At 35.9% G+C, this 12,073-nt stretch overlaps 1 protein-coding gene across 1 annotated transcript in view; it reads left to right on the top strand.

The window, feature by feature from the left end:
- The window catches only part of LOC150108436 (GRAM domain-containing protein 4-like), a 458,431-nt gene that overhangs the window by 133,717 nt on the left and 312,641 nt on the right, over positions 1–12,073 (top strand). Inside the window, exon 6 of the mRNA XM_090390467.1 lies at positions 7,541–7,718. Within this exon, the coding sequence (XP_090246593.1) occupies positions 7,541–7,718 (178 nt within the window). The remainder of the gene's footprint in view (positions 1–7,540; positions 7,719–12,073) is intronic.

The following is a 12,073-nucleotide window of genomic DNA, read 5'->3' as shown; positions in this document are numbered from 1 at the left end:
ATAAGTTATAATATCAAATTTCTATATGTTCGAAAACCTCTCTAAAATCGATCTCGGGAATTTAATAAAAAATTTTTCCTGAGAGATTTTAAAACATTTCTAGTACCATGTAGGACCACCTTTGGCATGAATGACAGATTACCCTTTGGGACATGTTTTCAACACAATTTCTGATACGTCACAACAGGAATGTTCTTCCATTCCTCATGCAAAGCTATCTCATTGCTGATGCTTGATGGCCGCTGTAGTCTGGAATGAATTTGGTGTTCTAATTTGTCCCAAAGATATTCAGTGTGATTGAGGTTTGGACTCTGAGCCAGCCAGTCGAACACTTCAACATTGTTTTGTGGAAACCAGTCCCAGACACTTAGTGCAGTATGACATGGAGCACTGTCATACTGAAACATGCAAGGGTCACTGCTGAAGTAATTCCACAGCATTAGAAGCATGAAGTTGTCCAGGATGTTTAAGTAGCTATCAAATGTAATGGTTTTGGGCACATCCACCAATGGACCGAGCCCCATATCATTACAGAGCCTTCACCCAACTTGACAGTTGAAATGATGCAGTCCTGAAAGAACTGTTCCCTGGGTAATCTGCAGATCGAAAAATGACCATTTGAATGAAACATTTGGAAGAGTTGTTCATCGCTCCACAGAACCCTTTGCCAATTGTCTATAGTCTAGGAATGGTGTGAAGGACACCAGTCCAAACATCTTTCTTTTAAGGTTACACAGTGGTCTGCATTCATGGTTAAGAATTTAGGGAAACACAACACACATGCTAAAATAATTACTTTATTAATATTAGGAAAGTAACCTTTGACATTTCGACCTCTGTATTGAGGTCATCATCAGAAAAATACATATGTATAAGGAACAAGCTACATGCTACTCCACTTTACAAAGGTAAGATGAATCTGAGCAGCTTATTAATCTTTTATCTAGCCTGACCGCTAATGGGAAAATTAAAAATAAAAAAAATATTTAAAAAAAATAAAGTTTTAAAAAAAGGAAATATAAAAATAATTAAAAACAGAACTACATTAAACATTTCTAGAGTCCTCTCATATTGAGATATCCTTTTGGACTTGTTCTGGTTGCTATAAGAGTTGCAAATGGGTAATGCACGTTCTTGGAATGATTATTGGAAGTTTTTTTCACTTAGACTATAATAAATTTAGTTTAATCCTTTATCCAGGTGTAAGCAAACAAAGTTTGCGCCTGAAGTATCTTCAGGACTGAGGCAACTCGTGGTAAAGGTGGACTGAGTTCTCATCACTTGTCTTAGAATCTCCCATAATGCAAAGCACATCTCCTTTGCAGACATGTATAATGCTGTGCATTAAGGGAAGGGCCACTACCCAGACCAGTTTCGACCTTTATTGAGGTCTTGTCGGTGGGAGCCAGACCCAGAGGTGGTGATACTAAGGCAGAAGTAATGGAGAAGTCATATTTATTTATATGAGTTGCCAAAAGTTGCCATCCTCACATTAATGTTTGTTTCTACATCACGATTATCCTCTGAATTTTTTATAATTTTTGTTATGTGACCTCTGAACTTCAAATCCTTATTCAGTATTCCACCAAGATCCCTCACCTCATCAATTTCTTGTAGCATAAACCTGCTAATATAATGTGCCATTGGAAATCTCATCATGGCAAAGTGATGCCTTTGGATAATACTAACTTTATATTTAGTATATTTGGATATACCTTTTATTTTATTATAAATAAATTTGGATATACCTTTGGAACTTACTAACATTAAACTTATGGCATTTTCATTTGCCCAAATTTCCACGCTATTGAAAAAATTCTGTATGTGCTGGATATCAGTAGTATCCCTCATTAATCTTTGCATCATTAGCAAACAATTGAGCATTTCCTGTTAGATCCTTTCTAATGTCATTAATGTGTAGGTTGAACAACAATGATTCAAGAACTGTACCTTGGGGTACACTGTTGGTGACCTTAAATCTGGCAGATTCACATCCACTGGATGCCACTTTTTTTTATACATGTCTTTCAACCATTTGCTTATGCAAGTCAAGAGTTTATATTCTAAACCCATATTCTCCTGTTTATGCAATAGCGATTCATGCAGTATCCTATCAAATGCCTTGCCAAAATCCAATGATATCATAGTGTATTCATTCCCTTCATGAAAGAATACACTATGATATTCATTCATTCATTTTATAACAATGTTACGGCCCAGCTTGGCATTAACATTGTTATGAAATATGAGCCATTTGCTAAAACATGACCTTCCTTTAGTAAAGCCATGCTGTTCCTTGCAGAGTATGTCTGTCTACCCATTTCTATATGTGAGTTCTTGCCAATTTCTCTAAAATCTTCCCCACTACACCAGAGATACTGATAAGTTGGTAGTGAGAATGGATTTTGCACTGCTCTTGGAACTATCATACATTCCCTCTATTTCTGGTATCTTTCCTGATCTGAGACTCAAATTACACAAACATGTCGAGGGCTAAGCATGCCTTCGACACAAACTTTGACTGAGCATGCCTTTATCATATGTGCTGATATTCCATCTGTCTATTGCTGATTTCTTATCTTCTTCAACCTTATTCTCATACATGTCTAACTCTTCATCTAATGTAGTAGTAGTTAGTTGTCAACTAAAATATATCAACCATACACTTGGTTGATATATTTTAGCAAAGTGAGCACTTATTAATTGAACAATCTCATTAGTTTCTGACACGAGAGTATGATTTGCATTCAGTAAAGTTTAATCTTCCACATACATTCTTTCTTTAACCTGTGGTATAATGACAAAATGCTTTTTTGTCATTTTTAGAATTCTTTTGAATACTCATTAACTTTTATGACCAACACTTTATATATTTCTTAACTACTTTTTTTATTCTCACAATATTCTTTTCACATGATCTTCTTATGGATCTCTTGCTAAGAAGGTTGCATATGCATTTCACTTCCACTCTATTTGTTCTTTGAACTCTAATGATACATTCAGATGTCTGATTTAAGCACTTTTCAAAGATTTCTGTGCATTGCTGATATCTTTCCCATTCACTATTATTCTCCTGAGTTTATCATAATTTTCTTTGTAATTCAGCATGTAACTTGTTCTAATTGGAACATCTATATAACTAGCTACTTCTCAGGAAAGTGCAGAGGATGAATGTTGCCAACTGCTGGTAAAATTGTTCTATTCTTAACTGAGACCTCATGCTGACATGAGCAAATCTAATGCACTTTGATCTCAAGTTCCTTCTCTCACATGCTGCTTAAGAAAGTTGTCTTGCAACTACTAAATTCTCCTTTGTTCTTATCATGAGCTTTTTCTTCTATTCAATGAATGTTTCAATAATTTAAATTGCTTATAATGATCACTCATTTAATACCTAAGGGTAATTTGGCAGTGCATTTCATTGTCCCCTGCACGTTGAACTACCAGGTCGGTAGCAACCCTGTCATATATTTCATTTTGATAGCCTCTACTTCACAAGAGATAGCCTAAAAGTCACTACTACACGGGATATTTTGCCATTATTGCTTTCATGTAATTCTACTCTAACTAGACTCAAGTCATGTGATATGATTAGTAGTACTCCTCCTTCTCTTCTCTCATTCCTAAAAATACTATATTCTGTACACTCGATTCCAGTTACAGTATCTGATTGTGATAGTCGGGTTTCCTCTAGTGCTAACAGCCTTAGGACACTTTGCCAGATGCATAACCGTGTTCGATGCTATTCATATCTTTATCATGTTTGCATACCATAGCCAGACCTTTTGCCATTCTTTCCATGATGATCTTTTCCCTGACTCTGCATTAGATCTCATTTTAGTAAGTAATTTTTCCATGACTCTGATGCCAAATCAGTTCAAGTGTAGGCTGTCCCTCTTATACAAGTCTTTTCTGCCATTAGACATATTCCACACATCTAAAAACTTGCATTCATTTCTTCTAGATGTGAACAGGAAAGGCATTAATGTTCCAACTAACTGTTGGAACATTAATGCCTTTCCTGTTCACATCTAGAAGAAATTTATTACAGCAGCTGAAGTTACCAAAGCATATAAAAAATGCTAGACAATGGTATTTATTTCATGATATTGATGACAACACAGAACGATAAGAAAATAATAACTTATTTGCTGATATTTCACTGGTATTATATCCAGCATCTTCAGAGCACAAAAACAATTTATTATAGTACGTGAACCAGCAACAAAATGGTATAACAATGGGATTGGTTAAAAAAAAAATTGTAAATGACAACACAAGGAACTAAAGTCCTAATTAGGGTTGGAAAAGAGAGAAAACAAATATTAATTAGATGTTAAAATGACTGTCTCCCAGATTTTTGGTAAATTTATAGAGCCATACCTACTGAGGTTTGGAGTATGTTTTAAAGCTTCTGTTGTTTCCAAAAACAATCTCTCTGACCTGTAATGACTTCTGTGTAGCACTTTTGTTTTCTTCCAGTTGATCCTGTGTGAAGTAGTATCCAAGGCATGGTCTGCTAGACCCGACTTGCCATAATGATAGTGCTGGATGTTTTTTTATGTGTTCACCAAGGTGGATGTCAACAGTTCTTCCTGTCTGTCCATAATAAGCCCAGTCACAAGAACAGGACACTTCATAAACTCCTGGATGTGATAAAGAAAAGAGTTTGTCCTTAGGTGAATGGATGAGAGTTGCCAATTTGACATAAGGTTTAAATATGATTGATAGCTGATATTTATTGAGCACTCGAGATATCTTTTCAGATATGCCTTGAATGTATGGGATGGTAACAGTTTTGCTGCTGTCTTGTGTGGCATGCAATAGAGGGATTTCTGGGAAGCATTTAGTACTTTTTCTGTCCTATAGAGATTACAGCCACTGGCTAAGAAGGTGTGATGTAAGTAAGTGAGTTCAGCAGTAAGATAATTGTCATTGGAACAAATAGCTCTAGCTCTGTGAGTTAGTGCTTTTTAGGATTTGGTACTGTTGATCTGAAAGATGGTGCAACTGTTTGTGCAGAAATCTCTCTGTATATGTGAGTTTTCTATAAACAGAAAAAGATTAAGAACCATCTGAAAGCTGTGATTAGTGTATCCAGGAAGGGTGGACAGTCATTAGCTTCCTATTCCATTGTGAAGTAGATTTTAGTGTGTTGGCTATTTAAATGCACTAAAAATGTATCCAGTGTGTCTGCACCATGTGGCCAAATAGCAAATACATCATCAACATAGCAAGGCCAAACCATTGGTTTAAGAGTGGCTGTATTCATAGCTAGCTTTTCAAAAGGGGAGGGGGGGGGAGCCCATTGCTATCTCATCTAGTTGTTTGTATATCTTCCCTTTCCATGTAAATTAACCTTCATGTACTGTAAATTTAAATAGTTCAAATATATCGGGGGGGAGGGTGACTTTAATAAATCAAGGTTTTCAATTAACTGTACATTTATAAATAGTGAATGATATCAAAACTAATCATTACATCTGAACTTTTTAAGATATGGTTTTCTAAAATACTTTTTAGGTGAACAGAATTTTTAACAAAGGATGGTAAATTATTTGTGAGGTTGGCTAGTAATTTAGCTAATTGCTTAGTAAGTTTGCATGTGGGACTATTTATATTATCTGCAATAAGGCGTAGGGGTGTACCTTGTTTGTGAATTTTAGGTGCTCCATATATTCTGGGTATTTAACATGAAAAGACTTGAGTTTGTTAACTGTTTCTTTTTCCCAGGAAGTGACTTTTTTTCAATAATCTGCAAAGTTTATTCTTTTTGAGAGTTAGTGGGATCACGATCTATAATTTAGTATAGATCATGATCTATACTAAATTTCAGGCCACACAGTAGAATTTTAATCTGTTTCAACTACTTGATTTACTCTGCCTAGTTAATATGAAAGAGCAACCAGTGGTGGTACTCTTGGTGGATCTTACTCAGCATTTGCTAATGTCTGGCATCCCTTTCTCTTCTACATCTCCACCAAATCGGAATGGACAAAAGGCAGCTATCCTTCATTAAGAGCTTAACCCAATCCAAGTCCCACTATTAGTCTATGGATTCATAACATACTTAGCCAAAATGCAACTAGTAGTCAAGGAAAGTTGTCCTCTTTATCCTGCTGTTCTTTGCATCGGTTCTTGAACTTTTTTTTGCAGAAGTTGACAATTCGTATGTTATGCAAGGATTAACAGTTCTCTTATCTATGAAGGAAAATAAAGTATTAGCATATGCAGATTATAGTAGTCACTTTGAGGCACAAAGTTGTGCCTGAAAATATCTTCAGGACTGGGGTAAGGTAGTGCAACTCCAAGCAAAGGTGGACCAAGCTCTCATCTCTCCTTGTCTCAGTATCTCCCATAATGCAAAGCACATCTCCTTGCGGACATGTATACTGCTATGCATTAAGGGAAGGGCCACTACCCACACTGATGCTTTGCATTATTGGAGATACTGAGACAAGAAGTGATGAGAGCCTGGTCCACCTTTCCTTGGAGTTGCCTGGTGTTGCACTATCTTACCTCAATCCTGAAGATATTTTCAGGCGCAAACTTTGTTTGCTTACACTTGGATAAAGGATTAAACTAAATTTATTATAGTCTAACCAAGTGAAAAATAAACTTTCAACAGCTTTCTCTAAATCCAGAGTAATTCAATAATAAGGTGGTAAATACTATATTTACCTATAGGAGTTGCCCTGTTGGCAACTCCTATAGGTAAATATGACCTCTCCTATTGCTTCTGCCTTAGTATTTCCACGTTTGGGTCTGCCTCCCACTGACGAGACCTCAATAAAGGTTGAAACCGGTCTGGGTTGTGGCCCTACCCTTAAAGCATAGCAGTATACATCTCCGCAAGGAGATGTGCTTTGCATTATGGGAGATACTGAGACAAGGAGTGATGAGAGCTTGGTCCACCTTTTCTCAGAGTTGCCTGGTGTTGCACTACCTTACCTCAGTCCTGAAGGTATTTTCAGGTGCACACTTTGTTTGCTTACACTTGGTTAAAGGATTAAACTAAATTTATTAAATTGAAATAACTTGTTTTTAAGAAGTACAGTATACTTTCATTGGCAAAACCCATATGGACTAATAGAATGGTTTGTTATAACAGAAGGTTTACTGCAGTAAGTTTCGTTGAGCTTAATATTAATGTTGTGGGACATGGGTTAGTCCTTTTTCATAAGTTTGTTATAGCGAGTGAGATTGCTTTATGTAATGGTGTTTACTGTAGTGAGAATTAAATGTTAAATAGAAATTATTCTCATTACAGAAATTCAACGTCCAGTAAATTTTGTTTGCGAGCTAGCAGTAATCAATTTCATGTGCTTCTTGTATTATCAATTTTGAGCCATAAAATCCTTGAAACTCATGTATGTAGTTTTTGATAAATTTGTAAATACTTTACAGATTTATAAAAATTTATTATCTAGATATAAATTTGCAAGTTGAAGTTTTTTTTTGGAAAATGTGCTAACTATTATGCTGGTCTTCAAGTTACTTCTTTTTTAAATAATTTACTTGTGTTATTTTTCAAATTTAGTGCATGTGGAAACTCCCACACAGGCAGATTTACCACCACTTGGCAGTGGATGGAAATATCATATAAAAGCCTGGTTTCATTGCTGGTATTATGAATTATTAGAAGATTTTACAGAGACTTCAGTAGAGGAGGAAGAAACAGAGGGAGAAAAAGAAGGAGATCCATTAACCGTCCGCAAGTGAGTAAAAGGTTACATAAAAAAGATTGAAGGAAACAGAAAAAAAAAAAGAAGGAAACAATCAATAAACAGTTATAAAATCGATTCATTGTATATAGAACATGTACAATGAAAATAACATAACAGTAATAAACTTTAATGAAAAGCACAGATCATGTTATTTTCATTGCATAAAATGGTGTGTGTTTCTCATTAACATAAGATATTGACATTATTCATTATCATAGGAATTGATTGTTGTGACAATGTATCAATTGTTATTATTTGACCAATTAATGTACATTGTTTTAAATTATTCCATATTTTAATATTAATCCTAAATACCAAATTTCATTAAACGCTATCCACTCTGAGAATTATCATTTTTGTCACCAAAAATGGTCCACGTGTGTTTGAACAAACAAGAGTTATTAATCAAATGGTCTGAACCTTATCATACATTTTTCAAGGATTTAGGCTTGTGAACTATTCTGGCCACAGAAACCATTGCCACATTGGACCTGGTCCCCCCCATATAGTTTATATTGAAGTATTTGTATTCTTTTAAAATGCTCTATCCATTTTTGTGTATGTGAAAGAGAGACTTCCACCTACAAAAGATTTTTTTATAAACCAATAGTGCATTACTACCAATGGGCAAGTAATGATTTTGTTTTATATGTGGAAATCCTGTGTAGACCAAACATGGAACGTTTTCAGGTCTCCAATAGACAAATCGGTAGTCACTCCTTCATTTGTTTCTTCAAATGATACTTTAAAACCGTACATTAGTGCCATGAGCAGAATAAGAATTTTTTTATTCTATTTTATTTTATTTTTTTATATGGCATTTCCAAAAAGTAAGAAACACATTTTTTTCCCCTTAATAATGGTGAAAGGGAATGAGATAAAACACAGTGGACAGATAGATCCATTAATTAACATTCAAAAAGACTGCCATTGCCGTATGGTGCTACTGTTGCCTCACAGCTAATTCCAGTTGCAAGATGACGGTTATTGTGTGAGTGTGATCCAAAACGAGTGTTCTTGAAGTTTTTTTTTTTTTTTTTTTTTTTTTTTTTTTTTTTTGCAAGAAAAAGGGGGCTTCACCAAGTGACATTCACCATGAACTAATTGTTGTGTATGGCAAAAAGGTGATGTCAAAGGTTTGTTTGTTTTTTGGTGCAATGAATTTAAAGCAGGCTCATAGGCAGACAGGTCTTTGAGCAAAACAAAGACAACAGCTTGTGCATTAAAGGCATCATTCTTGAAGACCAGTGGTGAACTTCAGTTAAATTCACTGTTTGTGAAATTGTTCATGATGTTCGTGTCTTTCAAATGGTGTGCTCCCACTGGATGCCTCCAACAGTTGTCAGAGGAGTACAACGCAACACGCATGGGGATGTGTCTGGAGAATCTTTTGCTATATAGTGACAAAGGTGACGATTTTCTTTCTCACCTAATCACAGGAGACAAAACATGGGTTCATCACTTTATCCCAGAGAGCAAACAAAACTCCATGATCTGGAAACATCCATAGTCTTCTGTCTGCAAAAAATTCAAAACTGTTCCCACTGTCCGAAAAAGTCATCCACGGTGTTCTAGGATTGCCAAAGCATTCTGTTGATTTCTTGCCAAAGGGAGGAACAGTCAATGCAGAGCTTTGTTGTGCAATGTTGGACAAACTGAAAGCCAACATTCAACTCAAACAATCACAACTCCTGACAAGTGGCATGATTTTGGCGCACACCACTCGTGAGTGGTTGCACTCTTTGGCACAGTGGTTCCATTTGTTTGGCCACCCTCAAGAAATACCTTCCCAGAAGGTATTTCACTATGGATGGGGAAGTTCATCAGTTGGTGTGATATTGGTTACTAGGTGTGTGCACAGACCTCTTTAGTACTGGTATTGATAAACTTATCTATCATTGGGACAAGTACATCAATAAATTTTGAGACTTTGTGGAGAAGTAATGCATGTTTACTTATTTCTTGATTTATAATTTCAACTTCTTATGATTAAATATCTTTGAGAAAAGAAAAAGTGTTACCTTATTTTTGGAAATCCCTTTTATATTTTATTTATACTTTACATAATCTGGAAAGTCTGCTATGGACACCTGGAACTTCCTCAAGCTGCTTAAGGTCTCCAGTAAGCTTGGTGGTGATCTCACATGAGGTGATGAAATTCATATTCCATGTAAATACATTCACAAACATCCATGTCTGTAATGGGATTCAAACCCAGTACTATTGGATGGAGATTGGAGATGCAGTCCACTCAGCCAGCCCAGCTATCAAAAACTTCCTTTTTTTTCCCTTCGGTTGCCTTCTTTTTCAAAAAATCAATAAATGTGATGTATATTTACTCAGTTGTACTCTTTTCTTTTTTTTTTTGTTATTAATTTTAGACAGCAAGATGGATTTTTACATGAATATCATTTGCTAAATCCATACTGCTTCCAGAATAAAGCAGAAAGTTATGAATTCTTGTTGAGAAGCTTATACATGATAACTAATAATTAAGGAATTGACAGCGTACACTAGAAATATAAATTAAATAAACTTTAATATATACTTTCCGATATTTTGGCAAATGTCACGTTGCCATCTTCTTGGGAACTTATTACAAAGACAAGTGCACACAAGTACTACATAACAGCAAATGAGAACCGAAGCTAGGAAACTAACATTTCCCTAAAGTCCTGATGGTGCCCCCTGGCGGACTATATTGGTAGTTCTTGGCCTTTGGACTGAAGTTCTTCTGATAAATGTTTCCCAAATTTGGGGCAGTCTCATGCATCCAAATTTGTTGAGGTTTGGCATGTTCCTAAGGGCTGAGGTTGATTCCATGAATAGTCTTTCATATTTGAACTTGCTGCGGTGTATTACTGTGGCCTTCTTCCATCTTATTCTGTGGCGAGTATCCAGAGCATGGTCTGCAAGCCCAGAGTGGCTGTACTTGTGAAATCGGATGTAATCCTCGTGTTCTGAGATTCTGATATTTGCTATCCTGCCTGTTTGGCCAAAGTAGGACAGTTTACAGCTGCAAGGGACCTGGTGTACACCAGGTAGGTCTAGAGGAAGTGGTTGGTCTTTAGTGGAGCGGATAAGGGATGCCAATTTTTTATGTGGTCTGTAACAGGTGGTCGAGTCATGTTTTTTTAAAATTTTGTTGATTTTTTCTGAGGTGCCTCGGATGTAGGGAATGGTGATGGATTTAGAGTAATCTTTTTTGTGAAGGGGAGGGGGTGGTGGATTGTGGATAATTGGGTTAAGTATTTTTTGGATTCTTTTGGGGGGGTTAGCCATATAAAAAACATGACTTATTAGTTATCATGTATAACCAGCGTATAAGCTTCTCAACAAGAATTCATAACTTTCTGCTGAGCTTACGCTTTATAATAATTTTAACTCTTAATTAATCACACCTTTTTTTTGTTACATAATTAGATGTATGGGGTCAGAATGTCAGAAATCATCCCCAACTCCACAACTGATTGTGCTGATGGCTGGCATGTGACTAATTTGGTGCAGGGGAAGCAAGAAACTCAGCTACCAGCTACTCGGAATCGCAACAAAAATCATTAATTGGTTTTGTCAGAAATCGAACTCGAATGATGGCTGGGTCAAATAGACCCCCATATGACTAATTAAAGGTTAAGTTTAGTTAAAGATACCAAGAAATTATATACTTAGTTTAATCCAAGTGTAAGCAAACAAAGTTTGCACCTGAAATATAATCAGGACTGGGGCTACTCTTATATAGAAGCTAATGTCCTCACATCGCTTGCTTTAGTATCCCATAATGCAAAGCACACATCCTTACGGTTATATATAATGCTATGCATTATGGGAAGGTTCGCTATCCAGACTGGTTTCAACCTTTATTGAGGTGAAAAAGTAAAGGGTTGCTCATCATAGGCTTAGAATAGTTAGTATAGGGGGTGCAAGAGAGCTTGATAGTATTAGGAGAAAAAAAGACAGATAGATAGCATGAGAGAGAGAAAGGCCTCGGCTCTTTTATATCATCATATTGCCAAAGGCTATCAATTTTTCTTTTTCACCAATCTGATATAGATGAACAACCGAAAAACCAATTGAAGCACAAAAATGACTGTTACCAGCTTTTGGACCTTTATAATCATTAACTCTAAACAGGGGAAGATGAAAACCTAGGTAGTACAAGAGAAGGTCTGCACATGTGTGATTAGTCTGCAATATTTTATGGATAGAAGCTGTATTGCTTAAATAGCAGAATTTTAAGACTGGAAGTCCAAATCCTCCATGCTTCGTTGATAGTTGAAGAAATTCCTTTTTAACTTCTTGGTATCAGCTAGACCAAAAAAAAAAAAAAATGCACAGGTTTACTATAT

This window comes from Typopeltis vanoorti, chromosome 3, assembly GCF_054136105.1.
Source record: "Typopeltis vanoorti isolate ZY-2024b chromosome 3, IOZ_Tvanoo_1.0, whole genome shotgun sequence".
Classification (NCBI taxonomy): domain Eukaryota; kingdom Metazoa; phylum Arthropoda; class Arachnida; order Uropygi; family Thelyphonidae; genus Typopeltis; species Typopeltis vanoorti.
This window is presented reverse-complemented; position numbering and strand designations above follow the sequence as displayed.